General features: G+C 35.7%; 1 protein-coding gene across 3 annotated transcripts in view; it reads left to right on the top strand.

Moving 5' to 3' along the window:
- Window positions 1-26,253, top strand: part of LOC122494308 (cadherin-8) — a 364,626-nt gene that overhangs the window by 290,562 nt on the left and 47,811 nt on the right. For 2 of the 3 annotated variants that reach the window (XM_043599373.1, XM_043599372.1), the window contains 2 exons: window positions 6,241-6,362; window positions 19,863-19,980. In XM_043599373.1, the coding sequence (XP_043455308.1) occupies window positions 6,241-6,362; window positions 19,863-19,980 (240 nt within the window). Of the gene's footprint in view, window positions 1-6,240; window positions 6,363-9,803; window positions 10,059-19,862; window positions 19,981-26,253 lie in introns of all 3 variants that reach the window. The other variant, XM_043599374.1, reaches the window with a different exon arrangement.

Raw genomic sequence — 26,253 nt, 5'->3', positions numbered from 1 at the left:
AAATTTGTCAAATTTTTTTTCTCTCTTATAGTCTGAAAAGGAGAGGCTGTTTATTTCAATCGATGTCTGCAAAAACAGCTCATGGAAACTAGTTAGAAGCAAATTCCCAAGTAACTTAGACTTGGCAGGATTCCATTACCTTTGATTATAAAAGGGCAAAATTAATGGGCAATTCATGAGGCTCTGTGACAGAGAGGTGACAGGAAGTCACTACGATTCAAATGGTAGAAGTCAAGGAGTTGTTTACACTAGGTGCCATTTCACTTTTTTCTTCCATGGTACGTGAAACAGTCTGACTTTTGTGGCCAATTTAAACAGGCTTTTCCTTCCAGACCACTTTGTCACATCTCTTGTGTTTAGAAAATTAATCTTTAATGAATGCTAATCAAGTTTCTAATTATAATATCTTTATATTTAATGTTTGTGTATCAGATGAAAGGCAAACATTTTGGGGCCAGTCACAAAGGACATGAATTATTTCCTCAGAAGCTTATCTAATTAATTTTATTGCTCTATAGTATCTTTAAAATTTGAATTGCCATCATTTCATTAATTTAGATAAAAGTGAATCTTCAGCATTTAAATATGACACTTGCAATAATTTCAATCATGCATGTTCATCTAATGTAGATAGTGGTAACACATTTTGGGAATATTTTGGGGGCATGAGGTACTAGTTTTCTTATTTTATTGTGTTTCTTCCTATTTTAACAGTTTCAAGAAATAATCAGTAAATTTCTGGGAGAGCCATATACTTAGAAAAACAAAATAAACCAATGGTAACATTTTAAAATTGTAAATTTCATCAAGATATAGTTCAACGGCTTCACACTAATCACATGATACAGCTCATACTCATCAACATATACCAGAAGACTTCCTGATATGGCCTGAATTTTGTGTCCTGGCATCACCACCAGCTACTTCTCTGGATGCACTCAAAATTTGGGCTACTGATGTACTGGTGATGGCATGGTCTCTAGGCTTCTGGGCCTTTTCAAATGTGGCTGATTCTATCTAAAATATCTGTACATCTTTGTTTACCTAGGGTACATCTACTCATTTAAAGCTAATTCAAAGTTTATTTCCTTGTTTAAATCGTTCCTATGACTATAGCACAGGGTCTCTGCCTCCTGTGTTCTTCTGCAACATTTTGTAAAGGAATATTTTGTAGAATAGATGAAGGTATAAAACCATTATAATGTATCTCCTAGATTACTGTGGTCTCCTTGATTGTAAGAGCTTTGTGTTAGTAACTGGCAAAAGAGAGAACACTATTTATTGGATAGCTAAAGAGAAGAAAATGAAAGAATAAATGAATGACTGACAAAAGGGTGTTATCGAAAATCTCAGGAGGGAGTTATGAGCTTTTTAAGCCTCCTCAAGCTTCTATGTTATGTTGAAGAATGAATTCAAAAAGCAGCTAAAAAAAACTGAATTATTTTCATTTATGTTTGCTTTCTAGGACAGGAGCAGGTTTGTGATAGTATCATCCTATTTAGTCACAAATATCCTAGCTTTTGAGAAAATGGAATATAGGGGCTTATATGGTGGTCCACAAAAAGATATATCTAGGTCCTAACCCCAGGAACCTATGAATGTGCTATTTGGAAAAAGGGGATTTGGAGATGTGATGAAGTTATAGATTTTAAGATGAGATCATCCTTAATTGGCTGGTAGGCCCTAAATATAGTAATAAGTGTTCTTATTAGAGACAGAAAAGTAGAAAACATGGCATGATAAAAAATAGCCCTGTGAACATCGAGGCAGACATTGGAGTTCAACTACAGCCGAAGAATGCCATGGCTGATCTGTCTCCAGCAAGTAGCAACAACTTCCAGTATCTTGAGATAATCATTGGGCTTGATCTTTTCCACATTCCTTTACAAATGACATCCATTCTTTCTAAAAGATTCAGAGCCCTCTGCTTTATGTTTCATCTTCCTGCCCATCCCAAGACAAAATGATTCAGCCATGGCTTTCCAAGTGACACTCTGCTTTAGGAGTGGAGTGCCCTGTGTGGGTGGAGTATGGTAGAGAAGAGTAATAGCCTTCAGTCTTCTTGGTTCATTTCTCTCAGCATGAAATTTCCCCTCATGAGACTTGGCAAGGAAGATCAGGGCCCAGGATTCTCAATGACATTGTTTCAAATGTGTAAGTGTGTCCCATGAGTAGGGACTTGGTGGAAAAAGGCAGCCCCCAACCAGCAACTGCCCCAAACTTAGTAAGCAACAGGTATGTGAATAGGATAAGAAACGCTCATGTCCTGGGTATATATCCCTTGACTAGTAGCTTGGGGGAGAAGGACCCCTGTGTTCTTGTTTGTGTTTGTCCAGAGTAGATTTTTCGTCTTCCTGAGCTACAAGGGTAAGAGGAGTAAGCAGGTATTGGTTCAAATGCCACAGGATTCTCTTACCAACATTTTGGTTTTCTTGAGTAAGTATTTTTACTTGTTGTATGCACTTAGGATGGTTAAGCATCCAACTTGATTTCAGGTCAGGACATGATCCCAGGATCATGGGATCAAGCCAAACATTGGGCTCTGCACTGAGCCTGCAGCTTGGCTAAGATTCTCTCTCTTTAAATAAAAAAAAATAAATATATGGGGGCACCCTGGTGGGTACCATTCATGGATTCAAGCTTTGAGTCAGTCTCTGTGGTGAAAACTCAGAGCCTGGAGCCTACTTCAGATCCTGTGTCTCCCTCTCTTTCTGCCCCTCCCCCACTCATACTCTGTCTCTCTCTCAAAAATAAAGAAAAAATTTTAAATTAAATGTATGTTTTTTCTTTTTTTTTTTTTTTTTAACAGTTTTTATGGGAAATGGGATAGTGGTATTCCTCATGTTGGCATGCCACAAGTAAAACAGTAAAAAACAAAAAACAAACAGAAACAACCTGAATTGTGTGTTTAAAAGACTTTTGGGAAGAGATGTAGTTTGGTGTGAATCTTAAAGGATAACAAGGAATTCCACAGTTATAAAGAAATTATATTATCTTGTTAGTGCTTACATAATATATAATGGACACTTAACCCTAAGTCTACAGAAATTCTAACCATCCAGTAGCATATCATTTTTCAGTGCCAGGGGGTACAGTTTAGATTTCTTTTTTTTTTTAATTTTTTTTTAACGTTTATTTATTTTTGAGACAGAGAGAGACAGAGCATGAACAGGGGAGGGGCAGAGAGAGAGGGAGACACAGAATCTGAAACAGGCTCCAGGCTCTGAGCTGTCAGCACAGAGCCCGACGCGGGGCTCGAACTCACAGACCGTGAGATCATGACCTTGAGCCGAAGTCAGACCCTCAACCGACTGAGCCACCCAGGCGCCCCTAGATTTTATTTCTTTTAATAAGGTGTACTGTAAACTACAAAGTCAAAAGCAAACACCTAAAAATATATTGAATTCAACTATATAATGAAACGTGAATTTAGTGAATTTGGGAGAAGAGAACATCGGCTTTAGCATAATTATCCTTTGCCAAAATTCTGAAAGGAAAAAAATCTGTGTATGCATGTTTGCCTGTTAGGTGTGTGTGTGCAGTCTAAGAGAAAAAACAAAGAGTATCGGTTGGTAGACTTGATCAATCAGCCATTGCCCATGAACCTGACTCAAGGTTAGCATTTCCTCACTTTCCAAGAAGCAAAATCATACTAAAAGGAATCAGATAGTTTTTCCTTATACTTAAGTTTCCAAAGACTGTGCACTTATATTTCACAGTCTATTCTGCATGTGCTATTTATTAAACATATTTTGATCATTGTTAGGTCAAGAGAGGTAGATGACAAAAATGTAATACAAGTCTCTTGTCATCATTTATATACACAAGAGTTGGTCTCTGATGGGGAACAGAGAAAATGAATGTTATGTAAGTAAATAACTGATCAACAGTTCATAAAGTTGGGATCCAGAGAATTACGAGATAAAATTAATCAGTTTAAGGGGTTCAACTTGGGTGCAATAGTACCTTGAACAAAAATACGGAATTTAAACTGTTCCGACTCTCAGGGAGGTTTGAAAATTATTATACAATTCTGAGAATGTTCAGGATAGATCCCTTTTGGTATGTGGTATTTGTACTCAAACTTCAAATAGTGGTCACTCATGAGATAAAGATTTAGAATAAGCCTGTAAGTATTCTTGAAGAAATGGCAGTGATTAGTTACCTTAATATACTTTGTTTTTGAAGTTCATCAGTACTATACTATGCAAAGGTTTCATGTTTGGGAGACCGCAAGTACATCTTCGAGTTAAGTTTTAACTGAATAATCTTGGTAAAAGCTTATTATCCTTTGAAGGGCAGTCTCCCATCAAAGCATGGGAATATCACTGAATTTAATGTAACTCCTACTTAGATTCGATAGTTATAATTTACTTAGGACTGAAGAGATTTAATTATGTGAAATATCTCTTATTGCATATACTAAACAGTATGCATGGTACTGATCGTGCTGACAATTACAAAGGGCAAAGGCTAAAATGCCCTTGACTACGTGCCTAATAGTATCTGAGCACTTTCTGTTTTCTCTTATTTATAACAATTCTGAAAATAAAGTGTTCAGTTTTTCAGTTTCCATTTTCTCAGGAATAAAAGAAAGTTAAGTAATTTTTTCAGGATCACCTAGGTGGTACAGAACAAAGCTGGGGCCCCACACATTGCTGTGTAGTACAAACACTATATGCCCTTTTCTCTCTAGCAGCTGCTATCCAGCTCACGGTCCAGCTAGAAGAGAGGTGGTGTATTTCAAATACCTTACACCTTATTTATTCACCTTACATAAGTAGACAAAACATAAAATGTAAGTTCCTTGCCTTAGGGTCATGTAATGTTTTTAAAAAAACTTCTCTTTCCATTTAAACTAGAGAGATCCACAGTTCCTCTCTCAATGAACCAATTCATTCATTAGACCTAAAACAGGAAAAGAAAAGGGATTCATCAGGTGAGACATTTAAGGCCATTGGCTTGATTTTGGGGAATGAGGTTATGTTCCATGACTGAGGCCGTGGGAATTCCACAGGATAATATTCACCCATCCACAGTTAATCAAATTAGAATATTGGAGAGTAGCCATCCTAGTTAACTAAATTCAAATCTTGTAACACTGCCAGTGGGTTTAACCAACTATAAATTTGTAACATGGCTATGATTATTGGTTGTGTGCTTTACAAGTGTTTTCATAATAGAAGTATTTTCGTATTTCACACACAAAAAAGAGTGAAGGTTTTAGAGATCTGAATTTAATCAATTATCACCAAGAAGACTTTGAAGTATCAAATCCAAGTCTGTTTCTTCATATTCAAAAGCCTTCCATGTCCCCCCTCTTGCCTTACATATAAATAGTGCCATAGAAACACAAATAATTGGCCATCACCAATGCATTCTGTATAATTTACAAGAGATCAAAATATTATTACATGGTACAAACTGTATGGCATTTATTACAAGTGAAAAATCATCACATGGCTGAAGTCAGCAATATATTAGTAGACCAGATTTCTGTGCATATGTGTGTGCGTATGTAACTTTTTAAATTTAAGGACTGGGGATTAAGGATTATGTATTAAATTCTCTGCTGTTGGAATTGACCTGAAAAGATTACAAGATTATTATCTGTTTACACTGATGAAAATCTTTATGAAAATGACAATATTAAAATGACTTAGCCTTAGCTTATCCAAAAAGATCCCAAGGTCAGTTTTTAATAAAAAAAAATTCATAAAATGTAGGCTTCCCCATCTTTAACGTTATCTTGTTTATCATTGTTAAAGACATTCTCTTAACAATTGACTTGGTTCTGGCCTTTTCCTGGGTTTTTGATGTTCACCGTTAGTATATAGCCAGTCAAATATGGTAATAGCACAAAAATGGCTTGTGTTCTACCCAACAGAAACAAAGAGATAAATCTTTGTTCCACACAGCACTTTTTTCTTTTGTATAATGGATTTTATCATTAACATAAAGCTTTCTTCATCAAGGAAACCTCTTTTAAGTTTTTCAGACACGGTCATTGTAAAGCGAAGGTCCAGCAAGTGGTGTTTGAAATAATAATTTCTCCTTTTTTTAAGCAGTCAAGCACGTGCTATTTTTCCTTATTGAATGGTCAGATTCCATAATCACTATGTTGAAAACACCCTAATTAAGGGAAGTAGAAACAGACACACATGCTTTAAAGAAGAAAGTTGAGTTGCACGGTAAAAATGAAATACCCTCAATGCTGATGTTATTTTTTCCTTCCCATAGGGAACCACAGTCAGATATCACGAGTGCCTGTTGCTATTAAAGTGCTGGATGTCAATGACAACGCCCCTGAATTCGCATCCGAATATGAGGCATTTTTATGTGAAAATGGAAAACCCGGCCAAGTAAATATCTCCATGTTGTTAATGCTGAATATGTTTGTATACAACTGTCTCATATTTAATTAACCTGCATTATAGTGAGCATCTCATCATTTATGGTTTGCAAAGTCACAGGCAGGAAACACCCAAATGGGAACAGAAAAGGAGCATTTTTCTTTCTCAGATGTTTGTTAAATCTCCCTACTTATGACCACATTGGCTCCTGAAGTTGAACAACCTACTGGGCCATGAACCCAGAGCCAAACAACCATCTTAAAATATCTCAGGCTAAGATCTTAGAGAGGTGGGGACAGAATTTTAACCTTCCAATGACAGGAAGCAGGAGAAAAAGTTCATGGGGAGGGCCTTTCAGTTTCATATCAATCATAGGAATACCACTTAAGGGTGAAACCCAGCAAGACCAGTTGTAGAAAGCTAATTTTGAAATCTATAAATAGTGTAGATTTATTTAGATCAACATAGGATGAACAATATGTTTTAGACATGCAAGGAAAGCAACTGAGTATTTTGTGTATTAATCAAAACTTTTTTTTAAACCTGTCTTCTGTAGCAGAGATAGGGACAATGGAGACAGACAAAAACACAGAGAAGAAGGAAAAAAAAAAAAGGGAAGGAGGGAGGGAGGGAGGGAGGAAGAGCGAACAACACAAAGAGAAACAAAACCTGCTCTGCTCTGAATGTCAAAATGGAAATAGTCTATGTAAAGTTCTAAAAAACACAAATGTAATAGATTTATTTTAACAAGGTGCCAAAGTACTGTATGTTTAAGAAATTTATCGTTTTTCAACTTCCTAATTTATTTCTGGATGGTGACATTTTAATTTAAATAAACAGCAGCTGACAGCATGACACTGGAGTTGTTAATCCAACTATTCTTGTGCCTCATGTGGGTGTTAGGAATTAAACTTACTATTTGCCGAGTAGCTTACCTGACAAGAGTTAGATATTTTTTTTTCCACCTAAAGAAAGGACTAACACTGTAGCCCTATACTTTTATTTCATTATTTCACAATACTCCTATACAACAGGGGACATTTTCCCCTCGACTACTCTCATGTATCTGAAGGATTAGCCTCATTTCCATTTCCCAAAAAGAGACACAAATACATACGTGCACACACACACCAAGTACAGCTAAAATTCTAGCAATAAAACTGATTAATTTCAAACATCTACGTGTCATAAATATGGTTATCAAAATATTCATTTTTAGCAGCAATACACTTTTTAAAAAATATTCTAACATTAACTTAAATGTTTCCTAATTTCATCATGTGGAATTGCCCTTTAGCCTATCTTTTGAACATTTTCATCTGTTATCATTTGAGGGTGGAGTGTGTGTGTGTGTGTGTGTGTGTGTGTATACACAGACACACACACACACACACACACATATATATACACACATATATATAGTAGTAAATATCATTTAGCTAAGTTAGGATTGAGTTGGCAAAGAAAGTTTGATCAAAATTTATGCAGGTTAGTTTCAAGGATATGGTTGTGTGGGCCAGATCCTTGCTGGGGTAATATAGCCAATTACAGACTTCTACACCAGACATTGTTGATCACACAGAATGTATCTAATGCTTTAGAATTTAAATAAAACCCCATTTTCATGCAAAACTCACCACACAAGTTCAGAGAGTCAATGGCATTGAGATTTCAAAAATTCCACATTGGCTTCACTTGTGATACTGACCTTTGGACCTCTAGGAATCTGGAGATTTATCCTATGGATTTTGACTATTTCTAAGGTTTTAATGATTCCTCAGTAGTTTTTATCCTCAGGAAAAACAAATGCATTGTTTCATCATCTTTCCTATGCAAGATCAAAATAAAAAAAAGTTGATTCTTTGTTTTATGATTTTTGCCTATCAAATTGAATGACTCATTCTGTGAAGAAATGCTTATGTTGTGTATCTGTCCACTGCCACTAAATTATCCTCAAGTGAATGTGTTTAGGTACGTTTATTAGAGTTCATATTAACATGAAGAAATCAGATTTTTGACTGTTCACCTATGTTTTGGACATAGGACTGGTTGATACACATGAAGTTGTTCAAACAACTCCTGAATTCCTTGAATCCTCTGTGCTAGTCACAACTCATGTAATTCATTATATCATTAGTAGGCCACTTTTAATAGCTCAAGTATATTATTTTTATACTTAACATTTTCCAAAATTGTTATCAACATAAATTTGTTATCAACATAAACACTAGTGTGTTTATGTAACTTCAACATACACATTTTCAGTTATTTCTCATAATGCCACACAACCTCTGACTTTGAAATCAGAATATTCCTTATGAGGTGATAACACACCCATGAAAAACAAATGCCAATAGCTGAATGAGCACTAAATTCATAGTTCTATCAATATTTTCAACCATTAAAGTCTGCTTTACAACAGCCTCAGAAAAAGGAATGTGGAGGACTCTGAAATGTCTGGTTTGTCCGGAAGGTATGGACTTAAGGCTAAAATCAAAGAGGATCTACTTCCTGGGAAATGAGGCAGCTGGGGATCATTGGGAATAATTAAGAGCAAGCCACTGCAACACTCAGTCTGTAAAAACCTCCTGGACTGAGAGAGCCTCTACAAAGAGGTTTTTAAAACATCTCAAAAATGAGAACCAGTATCAACAAAACACAGACAACTCTACTGTGCTTGACCACTCTTTTCCACTAATTGGACTCATTAAACAAAGAATAAAAAAAAAGACTAAATAAAAACTTTCACCAAGGAAGGAGGGACAACACTTTCCTCCTCTCTGGAAGTACATCTCCAATACGTGATACATCTATGCTGAAACTGTTATAGGTTCTTTAAAAGTAGAATTGGAAATCATGTCTGCTTCTAGCACCTTTTCATTATTATGAAGTGAAAGATGACATTTTCTTCAATTTATTTCCTAAAGAGAGGAACCACCACCCATAACAGAAAAAGTCCATAGTCCATATTTTACAACATCATTGTGCATCCCTTTTCATTAGAATCATCTGAAATAATTGCTCCATTAGATAATTAATATAGTATTTTCTGTTGCTAATTACTTCTATTTTAGAAAAATTTCCCCAATAGTTCTAGGAAATTTATCTCAAGTCACAAGTTTTAAGATGACAAATATATATCTTTAGTCTCCAACTCAATCATATCACGATACAATCATTTACAAATTACTTGGCTCTCAGTTTAACAGTAAGAATAAAAAAGATTCCTTCCACCGACTCCTCTCCAATGGCCAAAACAGAAATGATGGTATGGTTTAAAGATTTCAAAATCAGAAAATATATAACTGATAGTTCATGTGTATAATAGGATGGTAGGTTTGGGTCAGTCAGTAAATACTTACTAAACAGAAACTATGTACCAGGACTTGGTGAGGTACTGGGGATTTAGTGGCAAACAATGCCCTAAACAACAGTCTTTTTCCCTTCTAGAGTTTTCTCTCTGGCAAACACGTAATAAAATTAGAAATGATAGAATTGCAAGAACATACCTCAAATCCTCTGGGCAGAAAGGAGGCTGAAGAGCTGAAGGGAAATGAAGCTATCTTACTGAAAAGACCTCTTAATATAGGACCTGTTCCACCAGAGACAGGAAACATCTATCAAGAGCTGAAAAGGAGTCAGCTGGGGATAAACCAGGTTCTCTCTGAAGAGAATGGTAATCTGGCTGGACGGGTGGAGGAACAGGTAACAGCTGTGGAGAAACCAGTATCTTCCTTCATTATGCTTGACAACAGCACACTCAGAACCAAACATGAAAAGAGAAATAGAGAGCTTTAGTGACCAGTGTTGGCTAGAGGGCCTTCCATAACTCTCTTCTACATCCTATCCCCTTGATAGGGTCTTTCTAGGATTTTATTTCAGATGCTAACCTCTTGCTTATCATACATAATTAGGATAATTTGCTTCAGATGGTTCATTGATGCAAGGACTACATTGAAAATGTTGTATTTCCAGGTATGAGTCAAGGTCTCTCATTTAGTCCCAGAGAATATTTTACTGTTTGAGGACTAGATGACAGACTGCTTCAGTTCTTTTTTCCTTCAGGGAGGAGCTTCCCTTTTTACTGTAAATAAATCTAGTGGCATATAATTACAGCTTCATCACCCTCTATAGAAGCTGAGGCAAGCTACTTGGCATCAATTATGTCTGGAATGAAAAAAAATGCTTTGGTTTACTTCTTCTAATCCCCTTTGTCTCTGACCAATACTGTAGCAATATGAAGTTGGCTTTCCTAGGAATGTCATAGGTCAAAAAATAAATAAATAAAAACCACAAAGAAAGGAAGAAAATAATATCCTATATTTCTAGATATGTATCTAGCTAATGCTTTGCATGTAATGAATATTCACGAAATTTTAGAATCATAGTTCTAATTCATTTCATTCAGCAGTGACAAATATTTCAATAACTAGCTTCTCAGATATTACCATGGAAACACTTGTTTTACTCACAGACACAGTGCACAAACTAACCTCTTCAAATGAAAAATCACTTATTTATTTATTTACTGAACAACATTTTGTATTGCATCTACAAGATACTAACTATTGTAACATGACCCAGGGAAACAATGTAAAAAGGGCAAAAAAAGAATGTCCTGTCTAATGGAACTTAATGAGGAAGAGGACTTATTAAAAAAAAAGTGGAATGAATACATAATATAATTTCAATTTTGAAAACTGGATTGAAGGAAACATTGGCACAACTAGGCAGAGGGGAAAAAAGACAAAGCAGACCCTACTTTATATGGTGCTGTCAGAGAAAGTTACTTTTTAAGTGAGTATCCTTTAAGCTGAATCTGAAAAAAAAAATTAGAAAGGGCTAGACATTCAAGCAGTGGAAGCAAGAGACTTCTAGCCAGCACGATAAGCTTGGGCAAAGACCCTCAAGGGAGAAAGACCTTGGTTTGTTTGAAGAATTGAAGACCTCTGTGGCTAAGTGTAAGAATAAGAAGAATGTAATAAGCAACACTGAAACTGGACAAAACGCATTTTGAATAAAATGTACACACACATGCACAACACACACACATGCATACCTGCAATTAAGCAGGAAGAACATTTAATAGGCTGTAATTGCAAAAGATGTTGGTAAGAGATATTTATTAAACATAAACTATGTACCAGGACTTGATGAGGTACTTGGTGATCTAAGGTGGTAGCAGTAGAGATGCGGACAAGGAATTGTGAAAGCCACATGCTTTCATGAATACCGTAATATAGACAGACATCCAACATACAATCAACATCACCACTTCGGAGATTGGTGTTGGCAGCCACATTTTACCGATAAGGAGGCTGAGGCTGAAAAAGGGTGAGGGGCTTCCCCAAGGCCATGAAAAGTGGCATACATGGGTTTCAAGGTCTGTTCTTGAAGCGTCCAAAGTCCTTGCACTTTCTATGATCTTGCAGTGCTTCCCAAGGAAGCGGACTTTGAGATTCCATTGCCTGTGCAACAAACTTCTTAGAAATAAGACTGTGATCAAGAGTGAGCATTTTTCAAAAGCGAAGAATGTCAACTCCTGTGACCCATAAGATACATTATCCAAAAAGCATTCCACAAAATCTTAAGTGAAAAGAAAGAAAGCTTAGGGAGAAAAGTAAAAATAATTATCTGTTGATAAACACCAGCACCAGGGTTTGCTACTTTATTTATTTCTTTTAAAAATTTCTGTTGGCTTTTTTGTAATAAATATAAAACAGTGAGTCAAAAATATGGCATTTTATAACACTCATGAAACAATAAATTTAGGAGATTTAATTTTAACTTCCCTGCCAGCAGGCATTTTTCAGGATCTATCTGCATGCACAAGAGGGAGACAGGATTGATTTTAAAACAGATGAAATTGATAGCCTCAACAAAATGCATACAGTACTATTCTCATTTTGGGGGGTGTAGCTAGGAGATGGTAAATTAATAGAATCCGTAAAACAATACTTGAAGAAATCATACTTAACAAAATATATTTCAAAACCATCATTAACAGAAGTATGACTTTTAGAGCTCACTTTTGACAGAGGGGAGCACAAAAGTAAAAAATACAGTGGAAGGATTTGAAACCAGAATAATCTTAGTGTGAATCACAGCTCTGCCATTTACTAATTTTGTGACCTTCAGTCTTAACCTCTACTAAACTCCGATATTTCAGAAATACCTAGTGCAATATCACGTGCTTAATAAGTAATTATAATTATTATTAGTATATATTTTAACTAATGTCATAGTCTAAAAAGCAAAATATAGGATTAAATCATTAGGATTGCTTTATTTTGTTGTTATAGCTACATGACTTTGATTTGGAGCAAAACATTATAAATAGTCCCTTAATGGGTCCCTATAACAGAAGACAATCTAGTTCCCTGTATTGGAATAACTCCTCCTCTGGTAATTTCCAAGTATTTTATTTATTCAGGGTAAAGGAAAGGCTTGCACTTTATTCCTCCTTATTTAAATGTGTGGGCCAATATCATTATTTTTGAAATATACTGGGATCAACCTGCAGGACACATACAATCTCCATCTTTTTTGGAGTCATGTTTTCAGCCAACATACACATTGGCTGAACCTCTTGTGCGATCCCCAATTCCATATTCTAGCACCTCACCTAAATGAGATTGATGATCCACAGAGAACATGCTGTCAGGGATTGTTTGAGAATCTTGGCCTATTTCATACAAATATATTTTCTTTGTTTTGTTTTCATCCTATAAGTTACTGAGTAAGAATTTAGGACTGAAGCAAGGTGGGCACATGTGTATGCTTCTTTCCATTTGTTCTTAGAAGCCAAGTTGATACCCTTTTGAAGAAAGTAAAATTGACACTGGATAGTAAAAGGCCTTAGGCCTAGGCTTTGTGCCAGTGGGTAATACGTGGTACCACGAGGAGCTGACATTTTGTTGGAAGGGCAGAGACATGGTAACCACCAAGCTAGATAGACACAATGCCTCCACACAGAGGTGGAAGTCTTCCAGGCCTTTAAGATTCAGTAGGAATTTTGGAGGACAGCATTTCTCAAAGAGTGCCTGAGAAAAACTTGTAGGGCATAGCACATCAATATATGGTGTGGCGTTTGTGGTGTGTGTGTGTGTGCGCGTGTGTGTGTGTGGTTTACTTAATAAGGTCGTGGAGCACTGACACCGAATTAAACCAAGTTCAACAACATTCCTTTCTTCTTTTGTTTAACTCAAAGATTCCCTTACATTTATAAATACATATGAATCATGAGAAGGCTATATGGTCTTTGCCATTTAGCAAACATAGCTGATTATAAAATCTTTCAAATTTCCTTCAGAGAAAACTATGCAACTAGTGGTAAAGGGAACCCAGTCAGGAAACAAATCTGCTCCAGGAGGATAAATAATGCCACACAGGTTCAGCCTAGGAAGTGATGCTTGCAATGTCAAGGAGGCATCAGGAAGTATTCCTGTGGAGTAGTATCATGGAAGATGGAGAGAAGAGATTGAAAAGGGACCTGAGACTTCTCAGCTATGTTAGAAACTTTGGGGTTTACCCTGCTAATGAGGTTTTCAAAGCAGAGCAAGTGATGGAATATTTTGTTAGTATTAATTCAGAAGTGCACAAAATACACGTGAAATATGCAGAGTCTAGGAAAAAAGGTATGAGACACTGGAAACTCCAAACTTTGTATAAACATACTATTCAGAAGTCCTTGCTTTGTATCATTTTATCTCAACTTGGTTTCAGGAAGGGAAAGGGAGTGAAGGAAACAGAAATGGAGGAAAATATTGAAAGTTTCACAAATGGGTTTATAAAGGTACAGTCCCCAAATGTTGACCCAGAGGACTGACGACTTCACTTAGTGTTTAAAAGAGACATAGAAAATCAAATCTATATCCTCCTGTTGTATTTTCCATAGGTCAGACTTCCAAGGTATATGTTCTGAACAGTAACCTAATGGTTTTTAAAGACAAAGATACACACACACACACACACACACACACACACACACACTGGCATGGCAAAACACTCTAGATAGGAGAAGTCTTGGTAGAGATTGGATTACCATGCAAATTATAAAACAAATATCCAGTAACTATCCATTAAATATCTATTAACAGTGCTTATATTTGAACCTTATTATATACAGTTTTGAAATTATGGAGGATAATTGGGTCATTGTGCGGATTTTAATATAATTTCCCAAATTCCAATATTTCCTCTTTTTTCAATTTATCATCATTGTTATAACTTGATTTCTCTTGCGTGCATAATTTTTATTTCCAAGGACCCGTCTTTTAGGGGCTGGTTTTTAAGCTATTTTGTTTTCTTTCAGTTATAAAAAACATCGATACTCTGATAAAATCTATGGACTTTCCCCTCCTTTATGTGCATATATAAGTAATTTCATTCAACTTTACTTTCAAGTTGAAAAGATTGAAGCATGTGATGCTTATTCATGGTTCATCCTTTCCTTTCCCAAGTTTAAAACTCATGCTCTAATAAACAGAAGTTAGTATTTCAGGAAAGCTAATAGGCAGAGGAATGAATAGAAAACCAAAAATGATGCTGTGCTTTCCGCAGCACCTTTGATTTTGTCCCATTCAACTCACTTCCATCACCTTCCAATTCACACCACCACAGAAAGACTTGCCAAGAAAAAAGAAAATTAAGTTTTGCCTGACAAAGTGACAGTGTTCTGTGATGGTAGATAGTATCTTGGCTATCAACGTTGAGTGTTCCTGGAACATAAATGCATATTCCAGAAGCTTTTGAAAGCATTCCAAAAGATGCAAGAGAATGCAATCCTCTCTCACCTTGTCCACACTTACAAGGAACTATGATTTCTAAGTCTTCATTTTGTTGTGTGATGTGTCAGAATAAAAGGGGACCTTTATCTCCGTAAAGCAAAGTACCTGAGCAATGAGAACAAGAATGGATGAGTGCATCCTATGCACGCTCCAAAATATTGAAGACGTAAGCCCCAACTTAACTGAAATACATGTGCAGAATGTATGAATGTCAACAAGATTTTGAGGCAGCCTGATGTATTGGGGCAGGAAGACACAAGTGGTTTGTTATCAGATATATCTGGGATCAAATATTATATATCACATCTTTGATGTACTAGGGTTCCAATACATTTCTTCATACATACTTCTCAAGGTTATGTGAGAATTAGTGATGAGGCTAAAATATGCTGACATCATCCGTTCATTCATTCATTTTTTCATTTAGGCAATATGCATTAAATAGTTATCATGTGGTGTTCTTACAACAGTGAAGGGGGTAAAAATCCAACTCATTGTATATAATCATGCTTGGTACCTAAGAACAAATCAATGAATAATATCTATAGAAGCTTATATTGCATTTCTAATGGATCTCATGACAGTTTTATGGTTGCAAACAGATCAGATCATCCAAAATGTATCTGTTGGATGCTTGCTTTTCAAAAATTAATAATGACAGTGATACCTCAGTCATTAAATATTTTTGAAATAAGGTAAAATAGTCTTACGTAAAGTTTAATCAACTCCGCTAATAAAAACAATATAAGTTGGGTTAAGTGTTGATAAACAACAAATTGTTTTTTAATAAAACAGAAATATGATATGGCCCCATAATTCTCAAAATTTTTCTTTTTTTAGTTTCATTTCTTATAAAGGTTATTTCATTTCAAATTAGTAATCTCAAGAAATAGAACAAAGTCTGCTCCCATAGAATTCCAAGTATGGCCTTGAAATTCATCTCCTTATCCCAACATTCCAGATATACTTTGTTTTTATAATAAATCTATCTATTTATCTATCTATCCATCTCCTATATATAGATATTACCTATCTACCTACCTATATCTATATAGATATATAAAATTTCAGCTTCCTTTAAAATTAATCCACAATAAATCATCAGACATTAGATTTTTTTTCAATTGCATCTTTACTGGTAGAAAGGAAAAATATTTAAACCGAATGTTATATATGTACTCCTAAAAATCTGTGACCTCTCCAGAAATTTTCAATTATCTAAAAGGTAATTGACGTCATAGTAGCACACTGGGGGAATGTGTGTAGTTTTCATTTTCCAGCTAGTCAGTGTGCCTATAAAATCTGCTTATGTGGAGTTGCACTGCCTTGAATAAATCTATTATTTTCTTTCTATTGTTTAAAGCTGAGTGTATTCAGATGTTATTACATCAGTGAAAATTTCAGCCTTTTAGATACGGGTATCTTAACGCATTTCAATAGTATAAAGTCCTTCACGTGATTTACCGGGTGTCTACTTTTAGAGAAAATGTCTAGACAGTAGCTATCTACATTAAGATAAAATGAAGTGTCAAAAATGGTTTAAACCAAATTCTTAAGTGTAGTCAGTTCATGGGATATTTGGAAGTTGATTTAAAGATTCACCATTTCTGGGGCACCTGGGTGGCTCAGTCCATTGAGCATCTGACTTTTGGTTTCAGCTAAGGTCATGATTCCAGGTCATAGGATTGAGACCCTGTCTGGCTCTGCCTGAGCATGGGGCCTGCTTAAGATGCTCTCTCTCTCTCTCTCTCTCTGCCCCTCTTCCCTGCTTTGTGCTTTCTCTCTCGCTCTCAAATGAAATTTAAAAATAAAAAATATAAAGATTCACCATTTCATCACTATTTCCCCAACATATCAAGCACTGAGCTTGATGTTAGCTTAATAATACAAACTCCTCTAGGGGCGCCTGGGTGGCTTGGTCGGTTAAGCATCCAACTTCGGCTCAGGTCATGATCTTATGGTCCGTGAGTTCGAGCCCCACGTCGGGCTCTGTGCTGACAGCTCAGAGCCTGGAGCCTGTTTCGGATTCTGTGTCTCCCTCTCTGTCTGCCCCTCCCCTGTTCATGCTCTGTCTCTGTCTCAAAAATAAATAAAAGTTAAAAAAAATTTAAAAAAATAATACAAACTCCCCTAATGAGTAATAATAAGAGAATTGTAAACACCAATCTTCTCCCTTGGCTGAAAACAGTCCATCTCAGACTTAAGCATGCATCAGAATCACCTGGAAGACTGTTTAAAATGCCTCACCCCAAGCCTTTCTAGTTCAGTAGGCTCAAGAAATTGTATGTCTAGTTTCTGGCTTAAATACATTGTGGAAAAAAAACATATTCATTGCAGGTATAATGTTTAGACCAAACTTCTGAGATATGGCATGACAGGTAATTATATTCCTTTACTTCAGGTAAGCTAAATTATTGCATCTTTTATTTTGGTCGTGGCGGCTTAACTAATGAAATAACTCATGTAGATCTACCTGCCAGCATGTATGAGTATTTTTCATGCAGATTACTTAGAAATATTAGGAAGGGTATTATTACAGGAGCTCTATCCACTAACTACACTACAGAATGCATTTAGTCGTGAATGATTTTCACCACAGGATATCAAAAAGTCTTTTCGTTTGCTCTTCTTCACTTATGCTCACACACTTTAAAAGTTAGATTTTCAACTGGTGCACCTGGACATAGGAATACTTTTGAAACAAAATTGGGTAAATGGAGAAGGGAATACTACCTATGCTCATGGATAACTTTCCCCCTCACTATTCTTTATAACTGCTTAGAAGAAGGTTCTTGTCAAATTCTTCCCTTAAATATGCGTACATGTAGGCTAGTCATAAAAGACTTACTTGTGTTCCCCAGATTTTCCCCTTGGATTTCCATTCTTTCAATTTTTATAAAACTGGAGGCCCAGGGCATCTCTCTGCACTTAAATGTCAGGGAAAACATACTAGGTGTTCAAATAGAGTGAATATAATTATATTCCCATCTAATCTGATAAGGTTAGGGAACTGTTGTGGTAACATCAAAGCCATTACATTTATCATGGGGCTATGTCATGAATAAATGGTACTGACCCTAATAAAAAAAATGATAATGACAATAAGGATGATGACTGACATTCATTGAACATTTACTAGGAACCAGATACTATATTAAGAGATTCACATGAATTTATATCAATTGCCAAAACAGCCCTATGAGAAAGGCACTTTTTATTTGTCATTTTAGAATACATGGAAACTGAGTTTCAGAAAGACTAAAGTAACTCCCTCAGTGTCACAATGACGAGAAGGTAAAACTATGCTTCTATCAAGGCTGCTCAATTTCAGAGTCCATCACTTTGATGACTACCTCACTGTCTTAATCCTGAGTTATATTTTGTGCTATTTTTTTGTTATCTTATTACTCAAACTAAGTACACTGATAAGACATTTTACAAGATCCTTAACAAAAGTAAAACCCCTACCAGGTAAGAATATGTCCCATTTTTAAAATGGAGAAATGAAAGCTGAGAGGGGTTATTTCCTTTATGTCTTAACCTTAACGTACTGTTCATCATATAGTATGCACAAAAGTCATAGATGCTCACAGTTGTGGTTCTCACACTCATTTAGGCGATAAGTCACTAGGCAAGGATATCCTTTTCTCAGAAAGAAATGATCCATTTTTTCATCTATAACTAAATTGGTAAAGTTGAATGGGACCTAAATTCAAACAGACCTAATATATTAGGCATCATCATTATATTCTCTAAATTTCACAAACCTTACAGTATTTCCCTGTTAATTCTTCTTATGGTAAATCTGATGTCGCCTTGACTGTCATGCTTTACAGGCATTTTTTTTTTGTAGAAATTATGTCGTAGTTATTTACAATGGTAGTGTAAGCTATCATTTTTACTACATTAACTACTGCCCGGTGTTTCATATTGAAGTGATTAATATCACAGAATCATTAATATGAATTATTAAGCTGATTCTCTGACATCCTAAGAAACAACTTAGCACTAAGTTAATGCAGCTTTGCAAATGAAATAAGCACATTCAACCGGCACCAATTCCAAGTGTGTGTATCTATCCAAACAGCTCTGCACAGTGGTAATTCTCCTAATCCCTATAATTTATTCATCTCAGATACACTCCAAAGCATTGTTTGCATGTGTTATCCACTAGCTTTAAAAACAGTATTCATTATTGGGAGGGAACAGATGCAACTCTTCAGAAAGGTTTGTTGCAGTGATGTTTGTGCCGAGGAACATTCTATTTGGCAAACATATGTAACCTGATAAGCAAAATAAAAGAGGAGTTTTGAGGATTCAAGATTTAAGTTCTTTACTTCCACGATCCTCCCAAGAGCCACACTACAATCACTGTAACAATTCCAAATCTCATTCTAGATGCCCGTGTATATTCAAATTGGAAAGAAACCTGTAATTACCCAGTGGAATTTTCAAATACCCTTAAATTTGCTACTTTGAGCCACAGACACCAAATGGACACAAATGAACATTAATGTTCATCAATTTATCAAAGCTGAAGTTTTAAAGTGATAAATGTTTCTCCTTGTTCTTGGCACAAACCATCCACAGCAACTCAGAAAAGTGAAAAAAAAATCGTTGGACCAAATATCAGTCAACTAAGAGATGTCACTCAGCTTTTAAAGGCAGTATAAGCCCTCTGATGTCATCAGTGATGCTGACGTCGAGTTTTATGTTACAGGTCATTCAAACAGTGAGTGCCATGGACAAAGATGATCCCAAAAATGGACATTATTTCTTATACAGTCTTCTTCCAGAAATGGTCAACAATCCGAATTTTACCATCAAGAAAAATGAAGGTAAATCTATTAGCCTTATGAAACAGGGTGGAACATAAATTGGAAAATAGGATGTGATTTCATAATTTGACTGAAAATATCAATAAAATAATTTTTGCTCACCCATGAACAATTGAAACTTAGCTTATCAGCCTAATGGCTTGGTAATTACATCACTTCTTCCTTCCAATATTGAAACAATAGATAAGAAAGCTGTTAATGTGAAAGTTAATTTTATCCCAGGGAATACCTCAATCATCTTACTTTGAAGAATGAACAGTAAGATTTAACCCCTGGGAAAGTTCCAGGAATTTTGAGATACTGAGATATCTGTTAGAGAAGGAACTGGCTTATACTTCACAGTTGCTAAGTTTTAATTGAATGTTTACCAAGTCTTTAGGGAAAGCCTATCCTAATTTTGCCTGATTTGTGGGTACACGTTAGAGGTATTTGTTTAAGCCTGTACCAACTTTGATAATAGCAATTGGATCAGGAAATCCTTCTTGAAGGACACTCCTTATCAGTATTATTGTGGAGGTAATATAAACTGATTTTATTGTTAAGTCTTTCACTCATGGAGAACATTTAATCCATTTCATTATTTCTTGAGAACTAAGTTTGGATTACTGTTTTCCCTAACTATTATCTATTACATACGAAGGTTATAGATCTATTTTTTTAAGTCCATCTCATCTGTACATTTTTGTTTCCAAATCTGCTGTATATGTAACAAGCATTTTTTTCTGTTGATTTTGGCTCAGGTATATTTAAAACTTAGTTTTGGCTGTTTTGGAATGATTAGCAAAATAAATGTATTGTTTTAAGCTGTTTTCTGGCTTTACTGTAGGCATTTGTTTGGATTTCTGAATGGTCTCTATAAAAACTATACTCAGAAGAGTCAAACTTAGTTCATGACATTTGGGTAATTTGCTATGTTGTGTTTCAAGGAGGGAGTGAATTTTGACGACATTTCCTTCATGAAATAAAACATTTTATGGCCCTACCTTTTAACATGATGCTCCTTACTTAGTTCTTTGGGGATGCTTTGATAAATGTAAGTGCAACACCAAAAATGAAATGGAGAAGTCCTTATACAGATATTCCTCGTTTAGCTGGCCTTCACTATTATAAACACGAAGGAGACGAAATCCTGTTCTTTCTCCTTAGTAATGGAGTACTCCTTTGTTAACCTTCCCTAATTAGGAACTGTAATCCATGTACATTGTCTTTGTTTTTCAGTTATCAAGATTTCGTTTTTATGAAAGTCACATGAATATGGCTAAGATGAAAGCCAAACAGAAATCCCAAGCTGAGCTAAAAGTCTGTGTATACGTGTGGTCCATGCTCACTTTGATTGTGAGCTAATAGGTATCAGTCATTATTTTTGCATATGAAATGCCCTCCATTTAAAAATTCTCTGTGAAGAAATATTTTCCCATCCCAAAGGTTTTGAGCTTTTTGGCATATTCTGGGCATGCAATTTCAAGATGTGCCTGTCATATAAGTACAGCCCGTCAAAGGCACCACATAAACATATTGCAAAGGAATGAGAGGCTGTTTGGGGTGCCAAGGAAAGTGCAGTTTCGTACTGTATTTGTTTGTACCCTAAATCTTTTAAAGAGGGGATTTTGGTCTGACAGTGAATGAATTTCATGTGTTTTCTCTGAATTTTGGAAGCAGTAAGAAGTCAAATTTGCACTATTAAGTAACCTCTTTCACCCTATCACACATTTCAATAAGCCCTTTAACAGAATATTTTAAAAGCATGTATATTATATGTTTTACTTTGAAACTAGAACATGGAGTTTACACTTTTTATTTATGTCACAGAATTGTGTGAGTGTGAAATAACTGAAAAAATTTTTACAAAGATTCCAGGTGTTATGAATATTTTGTGCAAGGACCACTCTGTGCTACAATTGTTCCATTTAAATTGTGCATTTATTTTGCCAAAAGTGACCATATAATTTATTTTTCCAATTGGGGCATTTTTTAAAGTGAAAGGGGTTGCTATTTATACTTGTTCCTGAAAAAAAAAAAAACAAACATAAACCAGGATTGTATTGTGGAAATCAGGATATATGTTCACTGTGATTTTGGATTTAGGATCCAAATATTCAACTTCTCCGCAGAGTAAATCATGAGCTCACTAGTTTTTCGAATAGATATGTATAATTTATACTCTATCTTCCTTTTCCTAGATCAGAAATTCACAAGTTTTGCTACATAGACCACTACCTTATTGGCATCTGGATAGTTACTATAAAAATAGGGTTGGGGGAGATGGTCCCTTCTTCATATGTAGAAACAATCAAAGTAATGGAAAAAAAGTTGTCAGATTTAAAATTATGGAAATAAATAAGTAAATAGGTAAATCAGTATTTTGTTAGCCTATTACCCATTCCCTGTTAATGATAAGACAATACAAGCACAATTGAAAAATCCAAATACTAGACATTATTTATTTTTAAACTATGGTATATTTCATGTTTTAAGATGAAGAAAATCAAATGGTATAATCATATTTAGGATTGTTTTTTTTCTTCATAAAATGGACTTTAAAATGGTCATTAACTGATGTTTCTCCACTGAGAGTGTCATGATTTATGAGTCCCAGCCCAACAGATGAAGGTTAATATTTTGAGAGATCTAGTATATCCAAATTTATAATTGATGGCCAGATGATTTCCTTATTTAATTAGATATTTATGGGTGATGGTTTTAGTATTTCGCATTTTCTAAGGAAATTGTAGCCACGTCTTTCAACTTGAAGTTAATGTGACCTTTCCCCTCCCTTGTATAGATTGGTCCTTCTGCAATTTTCAGCTGACTAATTCATAATCAAAGACAAAAAAAGATCAAAATTAGCTGTATCCTATCTCCTACACAGTTGGGTGATTCCACAAATAATTCTCTTTCTGAATATATGAGATTCATATTTCATCCAGATTAGGAAAACAACTTTAAATACCCATAAAAGTGAAAGCAAACATCAAAAATATGATGAGTCACACCATATATGTATCACATATATACACCGATCATAGCACCTCACATTGTCTAAATAATATGGCCCAGACATTGGTTTCCCCATCTTCCAGTTGGGTGAATTTAGAAACAAATTGAGTTTTTTGCTGACGCATTGCAGTATTGGCCTCCATTCTAACAATGAAAATGGAAGATACTCAACAATTCAATATAACAAGACATGGAAGATAAATGGACCTTTCACAGATACAGAAATATCTTGGTTGCAGAAAATTTCAGGTCTGCCAGGATCATGGTCTTCTCCAGCCTGCACATTGTAGTTAAAAGATTTGATTGGAATTACCAGAGAGCAGTCTGGAAAAATGGGAGTCTTCATGTTTTGTACTGAAATATTTGAATCATGTGTATACAGAAATGAGGAAAACCACAAACAGGACAGTATAAAAAGGAAAGAAGCAGACAATAAACTTGGCCTTAATTACACTTTGGTTAGGCTTCAGAAAAGACAGCAGGGGAACCAGAGTACCTGATGATACTAACATTTGTTTCTCTTCTTGGTATTTCCTTTGTGACCAAAATCCTACTGATAAGCACCTCACTCCCCAGGTATAATTGTGATAATTAATTTGGATAATGTTGATGCTGACTGCAGCTTTGGATAAATGCACCTGGTAATCTCAATGTCCAAAACATGGTTCCCTGTTTAGAATGCATTTCATGCTTTGTTTTGTGGGGTTTCCATCTCAATTGATTGGCTGGTTTCAAGCAATATGTGTTTTATGTCTTTTTATCCTCTAGAAGCACCCCTTGTAAGAATACAGACTACAGGCTGATAATTTTAAACCATACTTTCCTCATCTGTAATACCAGGATAACAATACCTATTCACCCCACAGGTGTGCTGTGATAGATATGTGTAACCAAGGTCTTAGACAGCTCTTAGCACAATGTCTGGCGCATAAAACAAAAAAAACCAAAAACCAAAAAACAAAAAACCTTCATCAGTAAATGGGACAAGATCCTTATAAGATTAATCTATTAATTCTTAAATTCCTATGCTATGTCCCATCTCCTCTGGCTTATCATTCTCAACCAGCCCCTTGGCAGCTTTAACTCTGTTAATTTTCGAATATTGTACAGTAATTGCGAAAGTGGCCTCATTGGTAGTTGTGAAAACCTTCATCCTTACTAGAACACATTACGAGAAATCTGCTTAGTAATGTATTGCAATCTAAGTGATATAATAGAAAGATAAAAGAAAAAAAAAAAGGAGGAGGAGGAGGAGGAGAAGGTAGGGAAATAATTAAAATATTTACCAGCCTTGGAAATAGCTGCAGGGTTCTTGGACCTGTTTTTGAATATAAAGGCTTTTCTTTCTTTCTCCTGTGCCAAAATGAAACTCAGCTTTCTCCACACAATAGCCGACCCCATCTTCCAACTTGATGGGATTACTTTTCATTTTAGCATATCAAGTTGTTTTAAATACCCACAACCTCCTAACAAAAATACCCTGTGGAATCATTTTGCACAGGCTGGAAGATTAAAGGCAACATTCCTTTGCTTTTTTGAAGAATGTCAACTTATCTCACGTTCCTCTCACCGCAAAACTGAAATTTGCTGCCTAAAGCTGTAAGTGGATTTCCCTGATCCCAGGCCAGCCAGAGCTGGCCCTCTGTCCTCCATCTTTACTCAGGCTGAATCCTCACACATGCTTCTGCTGTATTCAGAATGGAGGCGTTGAGACAAACAGAGGCCCTCCTCTTTCTTCTCAAGCCACTTGTACCCCCATCCAGGCAGAACTGGACTTGAAAGGTCTTCCTGAAGATCCAGAGCAAAGAGGGCCCCTTTGTAATACAGGTGTCCTTTTCTGGCCACCTCAGGCCCTCATGGAATTCTTCCATTACCTCAGGCTGCTTTGAAGCTAAGATAGGACTTTCCAAAATAACATCTTTCCTCATGTGGCCTTTACGAAAGCCTCCGTCCCTCAGCCACTGCAGATCCATTCTTAACAGGTTTCCCAGGCAACCATACCTAAGCAACAAGTGAAAACCCTGTGCTTGTATGAGTGCGATAATGAATACCTATATATGCATGTTTGCAGTATGGGGACCCTGTCTATGCTGCTCACAGAGAGGAATTTTCCACAGCACTTACACAGCACCAAACATTGACAGAGGTCTTTTCCATATAAGGTATCGGTTCTGATCCACATGAAGCATGGTACTTCTTGTCAATGTTGAATGGTAAAAGGTAGTACTCAATTTGCATGAAACAGGAGGCCCAACTGGGATCCCAAATATGCAGAACAGCATTATGCATACATGATCCAAAAGGCTTCTGCTTCAGTAATTCATAATTTATTGTTTATGCTTCTAGCAATGTTCCGTTGATAAAAAGCCATTTATGTTTCATTTTGTCGTCTAAACTGTAATTAAGGATGATGTGCAAGCTCAGAAAAATAGATAACAGATCTCTACTTCCACTTTCCAAGTTGCATATGATTGTAGAGTTGGGTTCAGAAAACTAGATTTTCTTTTCTTAAGTAGTTTTAATAAAATTCTTGTTATTTTGTATAGTCTCCATATCTTTTTGGTTTGTTTTTCTCTTTTAAATCATAATACAAGAGTGCTTTCAGAAGTTGAGAATTTCCTCTGCATATACTGAAAATCCTAAAAGTATTGCTCTACTCAGAGATAGCACTGCTCCGTATCTGTTCTTTAGTGTATACTGTGGGAGACAATTGAGTTCTGAGATTACTGACTACCAGGAATATAATTTAGATACACAACATAGACTCACAAGTGTGGTTGTCCACATGCTATTCAAAGTTATAAATTGATTAAGAGTGTCATAGTTTGCTAAATCATATCTGATCTGGATAGAGCATTCTAATTCAGAAAAAATAATTTTAATGTTTATGTACTTTATTTATTTTGAGAGACAGCATAAGCTGGGGAGGGGCAGAGACAGGGGGGAGAGAGAGAGAATCCCAGGCTCGTACCCACAAACTGTGAGATCATGACCTGAGCCGAAATCAAGAGTCAGACATTTAACCTGCTAAACCACCCAGGCATCCCTCTAATTCTGAAAATTTTTGAAAGAGAGAAACCAAGAGATAAATTGTACATGCTTAGTTATCTTAAAGCTATTGTAGTTACCTTAAAGATCCCTTAGGACAAATAATCTTTTTATTGAGAATTTGCTTTCTGAAACTTTTACTTCAAAAGAAAAAATAGAAAATAAGGAAATCAATTGAACATCAAGAGGAGTAGAGAGAATTACTCAGAGAAATGTTTTTTATTTATC

This window comes from Prionailurus bengalensis, chromosome E2, assembly GCF_016509475.1.
Source record: "Prionailurus bengalensis isolate Pbe53 chromosome E2, Fcat_Pben_1.1_paternal_pri, whole genome shotgun sequence".
Classification (NCBI taxonomy): domain Eukaryota; kingdom Metazoa; phylum Chordata; class Mammalia; order Carnivora; family Felidae; genus Prionailurus; species Prionailurus bengalensis.
This window is presented reverse-complemented; position numbering and strand designations above follow the sequence as displayed.